The following is an 18,675-nucleotide window of genomic DNA, read 5'->3' as shown; positions in this document are numbered from 1 at the left end:
GTTACAAGGAAGACATCCTCCTCCCTCATGTGGTACCCTTCCTGCAGGCTCATCCTGACATGACCCTCCAGCATTTCAATGCCACCAGCCATACTGCTCGTTCTGTGCGTGATTTCCTGCAAGAGAGGAATGTCAGTGTTCTGCCATGGCCAGCGAAGAGCCCGGATCTCAATCCCATTGAGCACGTATGGGACCTGTTTGATGGGAGGGTGAGAACTAGGGCCATTCCCCCCAAAAATGTCTGGGAACTTGCAGGTGCCTTGGTGGAAGAGTGGGGTAACATCTCACAGCAAGAACTGGCAAATCTGGTGCAGTCCATGAGGAGAAGATGCACTGCAGTACTTAATGCAGCTGGTGGCCTCACCAGATACTGACTGTTACTTTTGATTTTGACCCCCCCCCTCCTTTGTTCAGGGACACATTATTCCATTTATGTTTGTCACATGTCTGTGGAACTTGTTCATTTTATGTCTCAGTTGTGGAATCTTGTTATGTTCACACAAATATTTACATATGTTAAGTTTGCTGAAAATAAACGCAGTTGACATTGAGAGGACATTTCTTTTTTTGCTGAGTTTATATATATATATTTTTATGCACATTCTGTCACACCCTGATCTGTTTCACCTGTCATTGTAATTGTCTCCACCCCTCTTCAGGTTTCGCCCATCTTCCCCATTAATCCCCTGTGCTTCATATGTCTGAGTGGCTGGAGGGAGCGGAACACCCATTCATCGTGTGCACCGACCACAAGAACCTGGAGTATCTCCATACTGCCAAGCGCCTCAACTCCAGGCAAGCCAGATGGGCCCTGCTGTTCACACGGTTCAACATCTCCCTTTCGTACCGGCCGGGATCCAAGAATGTCAAGCCGGATGCACTGTCCCGCCGCTATAGCACCACAGGTACCACCCCGGAGCCCGAGACCATCCTTCCTACCTCGTGCCTGGTGACAGCACTCAACTGGGGTATAGGTAAACAGGTCTGGGAGGCGCAGAGGTCCCAGCCGAAACCTGGGGGGGGCCTGGTAATCGGATGTTTGTGCCTGACGCTGTCCGCTCTGCGGGCCTGGAGTGGGCCCATTCCTCCAGGCTTGGTGGCAAGCGATGGTTCTGGATGTCGCCGCATTTGTCTCCGCCGCACGGTCTGTGCTCAGAATAAGACTCCTCGGCATGCTCTGGCTGGTCTTCTTCAACCACTGCCTGTCCCTCACCGGCCCTGGTCCCACATATCCCTGGATTTCGTCACGAGTCTCCCCCCGTCTGAGGGCAACACTGCCATTCTGACTGTGGTCGACCGGTTTTCCAAGGCCGCTCAATTCATTCCTCTCCTCAAACTACCCTCAGCCAAGGAGGCGGCCCAGCTCATGGTGCAGCACGTTTTCCGGATCCATGGACTGCCCATGTACATGGTCTCCGACCGGGGTCCTCAGTTCTAGTCCCGGTTCTGGAAGGCATTCTGCGCCCTCATTGGGTCATCGGCCAGCCTGTCCTCTGGGTTCCACCCACAGTCCAATGGCCAGTCGGAGCGAGCCAACCAGGATTTTAAGACTACTCTGCTCTGCCTGGTCTCTGCCAACACCACCTCCTGGAGCCAGCAGCTGGTGTGGGTTGAGTACGCCTGCAACACCCTTCCCTGTTCTGCCACGGGCCTATATCCGTTTGAGTGTTCCCTGGGGCATCAGCCCCCGCTCTTCCCCGAGCAGGAGGAAGAGCGGATCTGTTTCACCTGTCCTTGTGATTGTCTCCACCCCCCTACAGGTGTCGCCCATCTTCCCCATTTATCCCCTGTGCATTTATACCTGTGTTCTCTGTTTGTCCGTTGCCAGTTCTTCTTGTTTGTCAAGTCAACCAGCGTTTTTGTTATCAGCTCCTGGCTTTCCCAGTCTCTCTTTTTCTCGTCCTCCTGGTTTTGACCCTTGCCTGTCCTGACTCTGAGCCGCCTGACCACTCTGCCTACCCTGACCCTGCCTTCCGACCTGTACCTTTGCCCCACCTCTGGTTTACTGACCCCTGCCTGCCTTGATCTGTCTATTGCCTGCCCCTGTTGGAATATTAAACCATTGTCAATTCAACATATCTGCATCCGGGTCTTACCTTGATACCTGATACATTCACTAGACTCTACCCACACACTCACACATTCTACACTGACACTCCAACACACATAATTACACTACATATGCCCACACACAAGCATATTGACGCCACAGACACTCACACAAAGACACACTTTATTATATATCATGAATGCCTAGTCACTTTTACCGTCTACCTACATGTACATACTGTATTACCTCATTTACCTAAACTACTTCGTACCCCTGCACATTGACTTAGTTCTCGTACTCCTTGTATATAGTCTCGTTATTGTTATTTTCTTGTGTTACATTTGATTTGATTTACGAGGGGGACATCATGCTCCTAGTTACTGTTGCTATCAATTCCAAAAGGAACATATGTCTTGAGTGTCTTCCTTGCAGAAATAATATTGTTTACTCTGCTTTAGTAAATGGATAGTCCAAATGCTCTACAGATGGTAATACTATCAACAAACTATCTGTTGATAAGCAACTGCTTGCTAAGGTTAGGGTTAGGTTTAGAATAAGGGTTAGGGCTATGGTTAAGTTTAGGGTTAGGATAAGGGTTAAGGTTAGGGTTAAAGCTAGGGTTAGTAGATAGTTAGTTGAAATGTTACTGATAGTCTTTAAATAGTCTGTAGAGCATTTACAGATGCACTAACCAAATAAAGTGTTAACAGGAAGTAACATCCAATGTGCTGGACAAAACAGAGAAAGATTTCTGAGTAGGACTTGGCACACTCTTTGGAAGAGAAACGAACAACACTCGAGAATGTGTTATTCTTTGGCTGGACTATGAGTGAAAGATATCCCTCTTGGGCAGTGAGATTTGTGTGTGGTAGTAATTCACCTGGGACAGGTGTGACCGACGTCCATCACTGATGAGCAGTGCTGGCCCCGCATGTCACCAGCACCAAATTATGACCTGGGGGGGGGGGCTCTCCTTCCCCCCTCCCAGGTCACAAACAGCCATTCTAAGGTTCTGGGCTAGGCTGCCTAAGGTTCTGCCTGTTGACCCTGAGGTCAATGTTAAGCCATGGATCTAGAGTAGAGTGCAGTGATCCACCCCCCCCCCCCCCTCAGAGAGATAAACACAGAGATTAAGGAGAGAAAGAACGCTGTGTAGGTCCAATAACAGACTGAGCACACAGGCCACTGACTAACATGGATCCCTCCAGGACAGCACGAGTTGAAAACACAACACTTTCACTGTCTCCACGCCTGGCCTCGATGGCAAAGGGCGACAGTTACAACTTCTGACAAAAAAACTATAGTATTTTTCAAACTGGTTGAGCATGATACAGGCTATAAAGCTTGGGGGTCAGTAGGTTTTAATACCTGCAGATGTGTTTTTCAATTTAAGTAGGCTTTCAGTGAATTAAAGTGTGCAATGCAAAGCGGTTCCCCAACAGGCAACTGTACAGAAAATATAATTAATTTACTATCAACCTTCATAAGATGTGAATAAATCCTCAAGAAGCTGTATTCTCTAACATTCTGACCACACAGCTTGCGTCGCGTGTGCGAGCTTTGCAAAATAAATGTACACATACATGTTATTCAATCATTGCACCCACACTGCTCGCGCGCCTCAGCAAGCGTCTGCGTGGCCAGGTGCTAAAATAGAAATAGGTTCTATTTGTGACGCTCAACGTGGTGCAAGTCCGGCCTCTCCCATCTCCTTATTGGTTTTTAAGAGCATATACCCACGTGCCATCTCCTCATTGGTGTTTAGGAGCATATATCCAGGTGGGTGATTGAAAGATGAACTGACGTCCACACTCCAGTCAGTTGTAGTAACGCACCGTAAAGTTGGTTGCCAACCGCCATATAAAGTCCAAAGAAGTAAAAAAGAAGCCTGAGGAAGGAGGAAATTCGGTTTACCGTTTTATCTATAGATTAATTGTCGGAGTAGAGGACCTTGTGCATTTCAGGTAAAATAACAACCCAATGTTTATATCCCAGGACAAATTAGCTAGCAACAGCAAGCTAGCTAGCTAAATTGCCATAAATGTTTAATGCTTTTCGACCTGTCCTCAAATTAATATAATTGGTTCAGTTTGTTTTGATATTTCAACCTGCGTGTCATCTGGTGTGGGGGGACAAAATCAACATGCGCGCAATGGCGCATGCTAGGTGCACGCCATTTCTAATAATTTGTGTGCCGTGATTTTGACGGGATTACAGTAAGCCTAAAATGGTAAGTCTACTACATACAGTACACAACAAGAGTAATATATGTTTGCCTTTGACCCATTATTATAAAACGTGGCATTGCCACAAAAATGTATATGAGAAATTGCATACATTCAAATGTCATTCAAGCTCTTCAAGAAAATGGCATACTTCAGTGACACTTCCCTTCACAATTACAAAGCAAAATTTCTTATGTAAGTTCACTGCAGACTGCCGTCCAATTAAACCTTTTTCAAAGGCTTGAAAACACAGGGGTATTATAAAACTACAATTAATACACTTTATATATATACTGTGTGGGATAGAGAACATTACATCTGGACTTGTATAAAAAGGTTATGCTCTGGTAAGATTTTTACCTTCTTCAGATTCAAAGGAGAGAAGTTGAACACTTGTATTTTAATATCAAATCAATCAATTGTTAGAACTGTCACCTCACATTGAGAATTACCATTCACTTCGATGTCTCTTGCTTATAAGCATTCATTCTCAGGCGTAACATATTTTCATTGGTTTTACTACAAATGACTCCATGGCCATTACATTTTCTCCTGCTATCATCACACAAGAGGAGCAGCCATATATCAACATAAGTGCTTTAAACCACTTAGCCTGGCGCCATGCTATGCGTATTTCCCTATTATCCCCTCCTGTCTGTCTGTAGAGAACAATTTCCAACACTGGTGCTTTTGAACAGGAGCTTTGCAGATTCCCCTGATAATGAGCTGAGTTGCCTTCACTATCACCAGCAGCAGAAACACACAATAACTTCACAGAAGCCTGTCGATAAGCAACATTTCAGCTGTATGACTCATATCCTTCCAACAGAATCAATCCACGCAGCAAACATCTCCTGATTAAAGAGTCTGTTGTCTTCGAGAGCCCTTGTGCCGGATCCTCATACTTTGAATAGTCAAATGAAAAACCTCCTCTAGAACATTCCGTACTTACAGAACAACAGCCTCTCAACAGTCCACATGGACAAAAGAACAAGCAACAGCAACATTCTGAGTGGGGATCACAACATAAGACAACACTGTATGAAGCATGAACATCAATGAAGAATGTATGTATATCAGAACCCGGAAAAGTGCTGTCTGGTGCCGAAGGGTGACAAAGCGATCCAATTACTGGCGAGGGCATCTGGAGACATTACTGTCTGGGTAAATGTGCATGTAATGGCAGACAGGGGTAGTGATGCTCTCCACTGTGATGCATTGCTTGTGTCATATCTGTTTATAGGCAAGCACACCGTGGCAAGGCCTGGAGCATGGGACAGATAATCCAGAGATTTCCTCAGAGAGAGGGGGAATGCCATACCCATTCATCCCTACAACACATAAACTAATATGACTAGTCAATTGTTATGCATTTTCCATTGTGAGAATCTCTTATTGCATAACCCGGAGGATTTAAATGAAATCACTATCATTACATTAGGAAAAGAGATATCCTCTCCTCGCTGTATCTACTACAGGTGAGAAAGCAAACAAATGCATAATGGATTATGGCACCTCCATTACTCAAAATGAAACACCTGGAAGTTTATTTTACAATTCCTTTGCTCTCATATACTGGGCTGGCACTTCGGATAATGCAGCATTTACTTGACACGGAACTATGCAGCTAAATTTGTTTGTGATTCCTTTAGAAAACATTATTCCTTCTCTCTAACATGAAGGGTTTTTCTAAAGCAAAAGACTCCATCATTGTAGAGCAGATTCTAGTGTTTCATTGCAAATTCCTGTGCTCCATCTTAAGCTGTCTCGAAAGATGAGCGGGAAAATGTCACGGTTTAACACGGTGTTTCCCAAACGGTGCTGGGGACTGATTCAAATTATCAAAGCTTAATGATTAGTTGATTATTTAAATCAGCTGTGTAGTGCTAGGGCAAAAACCAAAACGTGCACCCTTTGGGGCCCGGAGTACCGAGTTTGGGAAACCCTGGTTTAACAGCTCCGATGGGAGTTAAAGTACTTTTTAGAATTCTCTGCAGGAACATGGGGCTACTTGACCTCTCAAGATGGGTCCCATTAGACAATTCGTTTCTCCATCTAATTAGTGCACAAGAGGTTATTCGCCTACCCACTAATGTCTGACTGTAAGAGCCGACGCCGGACAGGAGAAGCAGGTACGGGGAGTCAGACATGTATTCGGGAACAGACATAGAACAAGACAGGAACAGCGTCAGCACACAGGTAACACGGACATATGACAGACAATGCAGCAGCGGGGAACAGAGCTGGGGAACTGACAAATATAGGGGAGGTAATAAGTGATTGAGTGAGTCCAGGTGAGTCCAATATCGCTGGAGCGCGTGACGAGGGAAGGCAGGTGTGCTTAAAGGATGGTGGCAGGAGTGCGTGATGCAGGCCAGCCTGGCGCCCTCGAGCGGGGAAGAGCGGGAGCAGGTGTGACACTGACAATGGAAGTGTTAGAATACAACTACTGCATAGTAGCAACTAGCTAATCAAACCCAGTTTTACATGGCATTCATCATCAACGGCATCCATACAGTGACACATTTGCAAGAGCATAATTTTACTTCACTGAATGCGAAGTGGTTCAACATCTAAGATAATAGGGCTGGTGTGAAGAATTCTGAGTATTTAGAGTTCATTCTAAAACTACACTGTACTGTATATACCTTCTATATAAACAGTAAATTGCAGTTCTCGCTCACAGGGTAGTTTTATGAGTATCACGCCCTTAGTGACTGACCAGTGAATACATCTAGTTCTCAACCTCACCAGAAACCTTTAAAGTACTTTTTATCATTTGGTAAAAGGAAGAATTCAGCTTTTTGTTTAGAATCTATAAAATATTCACTAAAATGTATTGGTACAAATTATCACAAAAGTCTTGGTTCTGGCTTTTTCATGTACGCATCAGGTGAAGGAACGCCATACATCCAAGGCTAATACAAGGCTTTGAATTCCAGGCAGCGAGAGCTCCACAGCCAGATAAGTTTCAGCATAAAAACCACTCTTTTACAAAGCCCTTTACCACCTGGGATTTACAGCCAGGAATCCAACGCATGAGAGGAAGCATGCATCTGAAACTTCCTGAGCGAGATGTTTAAGACCTTAAAGAATGCTCCAAAGCAACTAAGGAAGAGTTCTGTGAATGTGCTGTATTTTTTACCAGTTTACATACCCTGGCATGCAAAAATGACAGGTGTTTATTCTCCAGAAAGCAGAGATATGCAGTGACTGCATGTCTGTCCCTTGTTGAAAGTTAGGGACTCTGGGATTGAATGAGAACTCCTGCAAGTTCATCTGAAGCAGCATGTAATCGTAGATAGCTCCAGGCTCCACAGTGTGCCGCCATCTCAGAAGGATAGATGAGGGACATCAGCAGTGCTAGAATGGGGGACTACTGAGGTCAAATGCAGACATAAAACACTTCTGTTTGGATCCCTGGGGCAGGATTCTTCATGGAGCAACACTAAATATGACACTGTCTTTTCATGGCTGAAAATTGCAAAATAACGTTGGAATGAATAGAGACCAGTCACTACTGACGTTACTGACCAAACAGAAAGCGATTTAAAAGTGAATGGGAAAGGGAAAATTGCATGACATTTTATTGCCCACCGCTTTGAATTTCTGCTTTATCTTTAGGACAATGCCATTGTCATCACAATAGACCACTCTGGACTGCAGAGCGAGTAAAAAATGGGTGTGGTAGAATAGTACCATCTGTTTCAGCCCTGACCCCATGTAAATAGGTGGCAATATAACCACTTTATGGGGAGTGTAAATCTTGGCAGTTTACCCATTGACCTTTAGTGGGTCAGGTTAAGTTCCTAGTGCTTGGGGCTCCCCTGGCTCTTAATAGGTTCTCAATAATGGGACACACTGTTTTTGCTTTGTCTCTTTTCAGAAAACATCAGGCAATGTGAGGAACAGAAGAAGAAGAGAAATTATCTTCTATGAGTTCTGAGAACTCACGTGCCAAAAAGAGCAGGTCCTTGGGGAACCATGTGTGACTACCAATCCAGCTAATGGTATAGCTAATGAACTACTCTAATTAAATCACACCTAGTAAAAAGCTTACGGCTTTCCAATGGAATATTTCAACTAAGATCATTGTGTCATTCAGGATGAGCCATGTCATTAGCTTTTCATATGGACCAGAGCTACTTTCCCCCAGTAGGCTTGGCTTGCCTTGCGCATATGAGAGGTGGGCGAACAGGGGGAAGATCCTCAATGCCCTCCCAGAGGGTTGTGTGCTGTTCCATCTTCATGACAAAGAGAGGAGTCGGCAGGAGAAGTCACCATCATACCATGCATTTGTTTCAAAAGAAACTTGCTTCACAATACCGTCGGGGGGAGTCCGCAGGAAACTAGAGAAAGCAGGAGGGATAGTGTGAATAACAAAAGCGAGAAACAACCTCACATTTTTGTCCCAAAACAGGGCAGAGCTGATTCCAGTGCGCTGTAGGCTTTCACCAAAACCAAAGATACCCTCATGCATTTCAATGGGTGCATTTCGGAATAAGGGACTAGTGAGAGAGCGCTGTTGCAGTCACCTCACTCCTGTTGTTAAGGCTTTCTCCAAAATGTGGTCACTCCCTTCATATAACAAATAAAGCATTTTTTGTGTGTGAATAGCAGAAGTGCTATGATGAAGAAAGATTGCTGTGAGAAAATGGGGAGTGAAATAGATAGAGTCTCTAAGGCTGGCATCTTCATTCAAAGAAATACCAGGGTGTTCTGTGCCATTCTACAAAATTGTAACATTTTGGCTTTCAAGCAGGAATGTGTGACTGGAAATGTAATCTATATGTAAAACATGTCCTATATCTTAAGCTGTCTAATGAAAACCCACCCAGGCCTTTATAACCTGTCTAACCAGTGACAATACAAACCGAGTTGAGTTTTCTGGATAAGGGGGGGATTAAGGGGAAATCTCAATCGTGACTGTTGAAACAGAACGTATCTCCCACTCCTCTCTAAAATTGGGATGAGCCAATCACACTAGCTAGTGTAATTGAGACTCCTTTGGCTGTTTTACTGACACCCTCGTGTGTAAAACTGTCACAGGCAGACAAAATACTTTTTTCACCTGTGAGTCATTGCTTGAGACTGATTACATTGGCCACACAAGCCCTTTCATTTTCTCTAAGCAAAGCTGTACATCTTATCGCTGTGTGTGTCCAGTCTGTAAATACTCTCTTTTACATTGCGGAAATACACTGTTTTCTGGGCTGGCTTACATGTTCTCATTGCTGCCTGACTACAGCTCTGTAGGGCGGAAACATTTTACATCTACGTCAGTGAATCCTGAGCTCTTAACAGAAAGTGCCAATACTTTTCCCTAAACTAAGTGAACACTGAGAATTTAACATTTCAGGGGAGAAATCAGAGATTGAACCAGAGTGAATAAATCTAGTATGCTAGACGTGTGCATATCACAGCCTATTCTCACTCAGGTACACTCTTAGAAAAAAGGTGCTATCTAGAACCTAAAAGGGTTCTTCGGCTGTCCCCGTAGGAGAACCCTTTGAAGAACCCATTTTTGTTCTGGGTAGAACCCTTTTTTGGTTCAATGTAGAACCCCTCTACATGGAACCCAAAAGGGTTCTACCCAGAAACAAAATGGGTTCTCATATGGGGACAGCCGATTTGGCCCGCGGGCCGCCAGTTGGGGAACCCTGCCCTATTGGCTAGCTCACCCTCATCCACTGCATTTGGGTAAAAGGATAGGTTCTATCTTTGACCCACCCCTTTTCTCGAGAGGCCTCAAAGTGGATTAAAACGAAATTAGCCTCTGTGACACTAATCTGAATTAAATGAAAAAGACGCAGAGCCACAATAGTGCAATTGCTTTACTAGAATTAACATGTCCTCCCTCTCCCAGATTGCCAAAAGCGAGAAGACCCTTACCAAAATATACAAGTTATTTTATTTTTCCTTCCAGAACATGAATGATACTTTGGGAAGACTGAGAAAAGCAAGAGATACCCTCAGAGAATGAAACCATTTAAACTCTAACACATTGCTCATGGCAATTTCCTATGACATACATAAAATGTCAGTTCAAACACAACATTGACGGTCCCGCATTGCCTTTGTAGGAAATGAAGAGCTACCCGTGTGAGTTGAGAATTTGTAAAGCTGGATAAAATGGGTATGTTTATTGGGTATGATGTGTGATTGAGGCCCTTTTCAATAATTCATATCTAAATGAGGGGTAGGAAATGAATTCAGAAAACGCGTGAAAGACACTCATAGGAATAAGTCTATAGTCTTGTATAGCAAACCGGCGCAAATAACTAACTAAAAACATCCATATTTTCAGTATCATGACATTTCTCACATCATGTCATGATCTGCAGATTGAAGGCCTGTAAATTTAAGGTTAATGTACAAAATGATGATGTCATCATGAGTGACATCCTCTGTTCAGAGCTAAGAAGAGTGACATTTTTCTCATGGTTAATAGCACATTATTTCTATTCTAATATGTCACCGCCCTGTAATACTGTCATAAAACATGTAATTAGCATATCACTGTAGGACATCTGGTTAATAATTATATTACATTTGTATTATCTGATATTACTGTCTTGCACCACCCGCATACAATTTCCTTTGTAAATAGAATCTGGATCATAAACATCTACGATTAAGGATGAATAGATTCATGTTATTGTGCTTTCCATCATTGAAACAAAATGTTGCATGAAGGGTCACATTGCATAAGGAGTCAATGGGAGATAGAAAAACCGCCTCTAAACAAGACGTGAAGTGCACAGTCATACAAATAAAGAGGCACAAAATCACAAGTGCACACTGAGAATACAGATCGCCCAAGTCTTCCTCCGCACCAGTCATCTGAACATTTATCTATAATGTCATGACAAAAACTGATTGCGGAGAGTGAGAAAGGGGATGAATACATTTCAAGGAGGTTTCACTCAGACAATGAAACCGTGTGGTCCCCACGAGAACAGGGGCCGGATTAGTCCATTAGCAAATGAAGGGCCCCACTTGCTTGACGAGTAATACCAGGTGTGACACTGAATGGTGTCTATTCCATGGGGGGGATGGAAAGCAGGGAACAAAATAACAAATGCATCTATACAGACTATTTGTTCTAAAAGACATTCAGGGCCTGTTTTTCAGCACTATCTGGTCTAGGCCGAGGGTCACAGCTCTGAGTGTTTGAGCTGGAGGAACTGCTTTTAACAACCTGAACAGGTGTTTTTTCTAGCGTCCGTTTCCCTCTAAAACAACAGAATCAGAATCACCAAGTACATTTACACATACTCAGAATGTGCCTTGGTGATATGGTACTGCTAGTTATAGACAACATTTAGAGACAGAATACAGACAGAGGAATTTAAACAAAGTTTACCTACATTATATACAACTACGTAGAGTGAGCATAACACTATAAGAGAATGAGCAGTGGGTAAACAAATATACAAATAATATGTATAGTATCAGAATGAATATAAACTACATGACCAAAAGTATGTGGACACCTGCTCGTTGAACAATTCTCATTCCAAAATCATGGGCATTAATATGGAGTTGGTCCCCCCTTTGCTGCTATAACAGCCTCCACTCTTCTGGGAAGGCTTTCCCCTCGATGTTGGAACATTGCTGCGGGGACTTGCTATCATTCAGCCACAAGAGCATTAGTGACATTGGGCACTGATGTTGGGTGATTAGGCCTGGCTTGCAGTCGGCATTCCAATTCATCATTAAGGTGTTCGATGGGTTTGAGGTCAGCGCTCTGTGCTGGCCGTCAAGTTCTTCCAGACCGATCTCGACAAACCATTTCTGTATGGACTTTGCTTCGTGCACGAGGGCATTGTCATGCTGAAACAGGAAAGGGCCTTCCCCAAACTGTTGCCACAAAGTTGGAAGCACAGAATCATCTAGAATGTAATTCTATGCTGTAGCGTTAAAATTGATATCTTCACTGGAATTAAGGAGCCTGAACCATGAAAAACAGCCCCAGACCATTATTCCTCCTACATCAAATTTTACAGTTGGCACTTTGAATTAGGGCAGGTAGCGTTCTCCTGGCATCCGCCAAACCCAGATTTGTCCGTCGAACTGCCAAATGGTGAAGCGTGATTCATCACTCCAGAGAATGCGTTTCCACTGATGATCTTAGGCTTGTGTGTGGCTGCTCAGCCATGGAAACCCATTTCATAAAGCTCCCAACGAACAGTTATTGTTGCTTCCAGAGGCAGTTTGTAACTCGGTAGTGAGTATTGCAACCGAGGACAGACGTTTTTTAAGCGCTACGTTTCAGCACTCAGCGGTCCCGTTCTGTGAGATTGTGTGGCCTACCACTTCGCGGCTGAGCTGTTGTTGCTCCTAGACATTTCCACTTCACAATAACAGCACTTACAGTTGACAAGAACAGCTCTAGCAGGGTAGAAATTTGACCAACTGACTTGTTGGAAAGGTGGCATCCTATGACAGTGCCACGTTGAAAGTCACTGAGCTCTTCAGTAAGGTCATTCTACTGGAAATGTTTGTCTATGGAGATTGCATGGCTGTGTGCTCAATTTTATACACCTGTCAGAAACGGGTGTGGCTGAAATAGCCAAATCCACTCATTTGAAGGGGTGTCCACATACTTTGTATATATAGTATACAGTTAAAGTCAGAAGTTTACATACACTTAGGATGGAGTCATTAAAACTCGTTTTTCAACCACTCGACACATTTCTTGTTAACAAACTATAGTTTTGGCAAATCGGTTAGGACATCTACTTTGTGCATGACAAGTAATTTTTCCAAAAATTGTTTACATACAGATTATTTCACTTATAACTCACTGTATCACAATTCCAGTGGGTCAGAAGTTTACATACACAAAGTTGACTGTGCCTTTAAACAGCTAGGAAAATTCTAGAAAATTATGTCATGGCTTTAGAAGCTTCTGATTTATGCTAATTGACATCATTTGAGTCAATTGGAGGTGTACCTGTAGATGTATTTCAAGGCCTACCTTCAAACTCATTGCCTCTTTGCTTGACATCATGGGAAAATCAAAATAAATCAGCCAAGACCTCAAAAAACAAATTGTAGACCTCCACAATTCTGGCTCATCCTTGGGAGCAATTTCCAAACGGCTGAAGGTACCACGGTCATCTGTACAAACAATAGTACGCAAGTATAAACACCATGGGACCACGCAGACGTCATACCACTCAGGAAGGAGATGCGTTCTGCCTCCTAGAGATAAACGTACTTTGGTGAGAAAAGTACAAATCAATCCCAGAACAAAATTAAAGGACGTTGTGAAGATGCTGGAGGAAATGGGTACAAAAGTATCTATATCCACAGTAAAAACGAGTCCCATATCGACATCACCTGAAAGGCCACTCAGCAAGGAAGAAGCCACTGCTCCAAAACCGCCATAAAAAAGCAAGACTATGGTTTGCAACTGCACATGGGGACAAAGATTGTACTTTTTCCGGACTGTAGACCGTCTCAGTGGGTTCCGGACTGTAGGCCGTCTCAGTGGGTTCCGGACTGTAGGCCGTCTCAGTGGGTTCCGGACTGTAGGCCATCTCAGTAGGTTCCGGACTGTAGGCCGTCTCAGTAGGTTCCAGACTGTAGGCTGTCTCAGTAGATTCCGGACTGAAAAATGTCGCCGGAAGCTCTGGACTGGGAACTGTCGCCGGAAGCTCTGGACGGGGAACTGTCGCCGGAAGCTCTGGACGGGGAACTGTCGCTGGAAGCTCTGGACGGGGAACTGTCGCCGGTAGCTCTGGACTGGGAATGTGCACTGGAATCCTGATGCATGGGACTGGCATGGGTGGCGTCAGACTGGGAACCCACACCTCAGGACGAGTGCAGGGAGCAGGAACAGGACACTCCGGACTGGGCATGCGCACTGGAGGTCTGATGCGTGGGACTGGCCTAGGTGGCGCCAGACTGGTAACACGCACCTCAGGACGAGTGCAGGGAGCAGGAACAGGACACTCCGGACTGGGCATGCGCACTGGAGGTCTGATGCGTGGAACTAGCCTAGGTGGCACCAGACTGGTAACACGCACCTCAGGGCGAGTGCGGGAAGGAGGCACAGGACGTACTGGGCTATGGAGGCGAACTGGAGACCAGGCATGCTGTGCAGGCCTACTCCTTCCTGGCTGAATGCCCATCTTAGCCTGACACCGGTGAGGAGCTTGCACCGAGCGCACCGGGCTGTGAGTGCGTATGGGCGATATAGTGTGCATCACACCATAACCCAGTGCTCGTTCATCCACTCGCTCCTCAGCACGCCCGCTCCGCAGCACTGTTAACGCCAGCACCTCTCTCCGGAATCTTGTGTCGAACTCCGCGCTTGACTCTCTGACTGGCCCCGGTTCACTCCACAGCTCTCCACGGTAAGCACGGGAAGTTGCCTCTTGGTGGATATAGCGCCTCGTAGTATTGTCGCTCCATTTTTGCTGCTTCAATTTCCTCCCTCGGGCGACGATACTCCCCAGCCTGCCTCCAGGGTTCTTTCCCATCCAAAATCTCCTCCCAAGTCCATTCCTCCAGCTGATCCCTACCACGCTGCTTGGTCCTTTTGTGGTGGGTTGTTCTGTCACGGCTGTTCAAAGGATCGGACCAACGCACAGCATGGTTGTAGTTCCACATATTTATTTATTCCGTGAAACGTTTGCAACACACCAAAATACTTGTAACAACAAACCGTGATGCAGAGAAAATAACACTACTCAAAAATGAACAACTCACAAACACAAATGGAAAAAAACTACATAAATATGATCTCCAATTAGAGACAACGAGAACCGGCTGCCTCTAATTGGAGATCATCCCAACAACCCCAACATAGAAATAGAAACCTAGAAAAACAACATAGAAACAGATAACAAGAAAACCACCCAAAAACACCCCGTCACGCCCTGACCTACTCTACTATAGAAAAGGACATCTTACAAGGGTCAGGACGTGACAATTCTCTATTATTATTCTGACATTTCACATTCTTAAAATAAAGTGGTGATCTTAACTGACCTAAGACAGGGAATTCTTACTAGAATTAAATGTCAGGAATTGTGAAAAACTGAGTTTAAATGTATTTAGCTAAGGTGTATGTAAACGTCTGACTTCAACTGTATTTAAATGCAGTAATAGTGCAGTTATTCTGTGTACAATTCAAAGATACAGTAGCTGTTTGCTGTGTGCAGCATAGAGTGCATAGTCCTTTAGTTTCTATGGGCCAGATGGCCGGTTGGTGAGGGACACAGCCCAGGGAAAGAAACTGTTCAGGTGGTAGGAGGCTTTGGTCATGATTGACCTGAACCGCCTGCCAGAAGATCATTTTTGGAATAAAACATCAACAGTGTATCTAATTACTGGCTGATGGTGTCTATTCTGAAAACGACCTTCACAAACAGAGCACTAAGTTTAAAACCTACAATTCAACATTTACAATGAGGCGTGTGGTGATAGATGAAACGGGATTTTGTGATTTGATGAAGATAGATAACTAGATGGTTGCATAGTGCTTCTTACAATGACACTGCATATGAAGGTGTAATGAGTAACCAGCACATTGAAAGGTTATCATCAATCCTCCATAGAACAAGCAAACAGACACATGGTTTCACCATTTATAGAGGACGGCCTGTCTGCCAGCATCATGTTTACTCATCAAATGTTGGTGTGGAGGGCTATAAACCAAATTAAAACCAGGGGCAACTGGCATCGGAGCTACAACACACAGTCCAAGTAGAAAAACTGTCAACACGTGACATGCTATTATCATAGGGGATGCTCTTTTTTCCACCCAGTTCAAATAAAAACACCTAAGAGTGGGTGACAGTGACAAGTGAGGCACACTGTAATTTACAATGACAGGCATGTCATGTAACAGTGTCAGACAGAGGAGGACCTAAGTCAGATCACCCACCTCCCTTCCCAACCTGGTCTCAGAGCATTTCGTATTATTCTGTACGTTATTCCGAGACACTCCATTAGTACGATATGTTACGTTTGGTATGGTTACATAAGACACATAGTTACTTAAGACTAAAACAAAATGAGGGTGGTTGGTTGGGCGTATAACGCCAACGTCTAGCAACCCAAAGGTTGCAAGATCAAATCTCATCACAGACAACTTTAGAATTATAGCAAATTTGCTACTTTTCATCTACTTACTACTTTTTAGCTCATTTGGAACTACTTAGCATCTTAGCTAACTGTTCCCCTAACCTTTACCGTTTTAGCTAACCCTTCCCCTAACCTTAACCCTTTAACCTAACTCCTAATCCAAACCCTAACCTTAACCCTAACCCCTAGCCTAGCTAACGTTAGTGAACCAGCTAACATTAGCCACCTTGCTAGAATTCGTAACATACTGCACATTTTGCAACTTCATAACATATAATACTATTTGTAATTTGTAACTTATCATACGAAATGGGTGATGGACATACACAAATTAATACATACCATACGAAACGTAACATAAATGGAGTGTCTCGGATTTACATACAAAATATTACGAAATGCTCTGAGACCAGGTTTCCTTTCCCTCTCCCGAAGGACTATTCAGAGCTCCACTGCAGTTTGGTTAAATGTTGAGACTGAATGTTTAAACACATGGTGTGTACCTGTTGGCTTGGGAAAAGTATTTCTTTAAAGAAATGTACAGAAAGTAAAACAGCCAAATTTCTATATTTTTCCTCATCTGATGTAGTTACCCACCTCCCCCAACACACAGCACTCTCATTCCTATAATACCCCATCATCCCTGCCCCCAGTTCCTAGAACTGACTCACCACGAAATCACCCCATAACACCACCCCACCCATCTCCAGCATTCATTCAATTGAACCCATTCAGCATGACAAAAACACAGAAATTATTAACTCTTAGGGGCTTCAAATAATTTCAGCTACTATTGGGTCAATAGACTGTATAATATAGAAGGGATGGGGCCCCATGAAGGAACACAACACATATCCATCGTGTTAATGTTGAAAAGGGTGTGCGGAATAGCATCTTACTGTGAGATATGTCAGATGGCAGGTTATCTGACTGCAACTCGGTTATGCACCAAATCAGGTCAAAATTTCAAATAGTAATTCACTCACATTCCTAATTTGGAAGGCATATATTTCTAGTATTTAAGCAGTACATAATCATTTATAAAGTGTTGCATTAGACAGGGGGATGCAAGGCGCGCCTGCCTCGTGGGGAAACACTGGTAAGTGTGCGCTTTGAGTGCGTAATGTACATGTTTGGGGGTGAACGTTTGCCACACAAGTTTACCACACAAATTGTGAAAATTCGGTTGTGAAAATTCGGTTTACTGTTGTAAGTATTGTAATAAATGAGAGGACAGCTCTCCCAAATTGAGAGCACATCACTATCACCTGGCGAAACCTATTCTACACTCACACGAAGTGTGGCCAGAGGCTGTACACACGTATGCACTATTCAACTTGTAGTTACACAGTAGTTATACTATGCGCCATAATGGTAAAAAAAAAAAAAAAACTCTAACCATGACTATAACTAACTACAACTTTGTCTTCACAAACCACCGTGGAAATCAATATTGCTAATCGAATAACAAGCATTTTCGCTTTAGATGTATCGTCTACATACTCATAATCCCCATGTAGTTCCCATTAAGTTTTTATTAAAATATTGATAAAATATAACAGTTTTCTTTTAAACAATGTAAAATATGATGCATGTTAGGCTACATACAGTACCTTGATAGACAAGCGCGACGAGGAGGGTACACAGACAGCTGGAAAAGTGCATCCTGGCAAATGTCAGATATCCTTGTTCCGCTGTTCCTAAAGTTTGATAATATGTTCGTTGATATCGATCAGTTAACTTCCTTCCGTAAACGTCAGGGTTAAATACTGAGATATTCACTAACTGTGTTCAGTTACAGTTGTATAACATCTGCTCTGTCACTTGGCTTGGCTAACAGGTAAAATGCGGGAGCGCGTCGAGTGAGCTACGACGGGAAGCTCTGTAGGGTAGGGTTTTACAGCAACTCCGCCCAGGATCTACCACTGTCTTGTGGACCCCACTCCGCACTGCATTACTCACACACACACACACACACACACACACACACACACACACACACACACACAGTAACTAAAGGTCGCTAGTTCGAATCCCCGAGCCGACAATGTGAAGAAATCTGTCGATGTGCCATTGAGCAAGGCACTTAACCCTAATTGCTCCAGGGTCGCCGTTGATAATGGCAGACCCTGGCCGTGACCCCACTCTCCGAGGATCTCAGGAAGAGTGGGATATACAAAAAAACACATTTCGAAATAGGACAAATATAAGCACCCACACACAACGGCCAAAATAACCCACTGGGCACAGACGTCATTTCAACTTCTAGTTTGATTTACAGTACCAGTCAAGAGTTTG

General features: G+C 43.9%; 1 protein-coding gene across 2 annotated transcripts in view; it reads right to left on the bottom strand.

Moving 5' to 3' along the window:
• LOC115163477 (CD166 antigen homolog) overlaps positions 1 to 18,256 on the bottom strand; it is a 63,817-nt gene extending 45,561 nt beyond the window's left edge. For both annotated transcript variants that reach the window (XM_029715391.1, XM_029715392.1), the window contains exon 1: positions 17,991 to 18,256. In XM_029715391.1, the coding sequence (XP_029571251.1) occupies positions 17,991 to 18,042 (52 nt within the window). In that variant the 5' untranslated portion in view covers positions 18,043 to 18,256. The remainder of the gene's footprint in view (positions 1 to 17,990) is intronic.
• Between the last annotated feature and the right edge of the window lie 419 nt (positions 18,257 to 18,675).

This window comes from Salmo trutta, chromosome 26 (assembly GCF_901001165.1).
Source record: "Salmo trutta chromosome 26, fSalTru1.1, whole genome shotgun sequence".
Classification (NCBI taxonomy): Eukaryota; Metazoa; Chordata; class Actinopteri; order Salmoniformes; family Salmonidae; genus Salmo; species Salmo trutta.
Note: the sequence above shows the minus strand (reverse complement) of the source record. Positions and strands in the feature narration are given on the sequence as shown.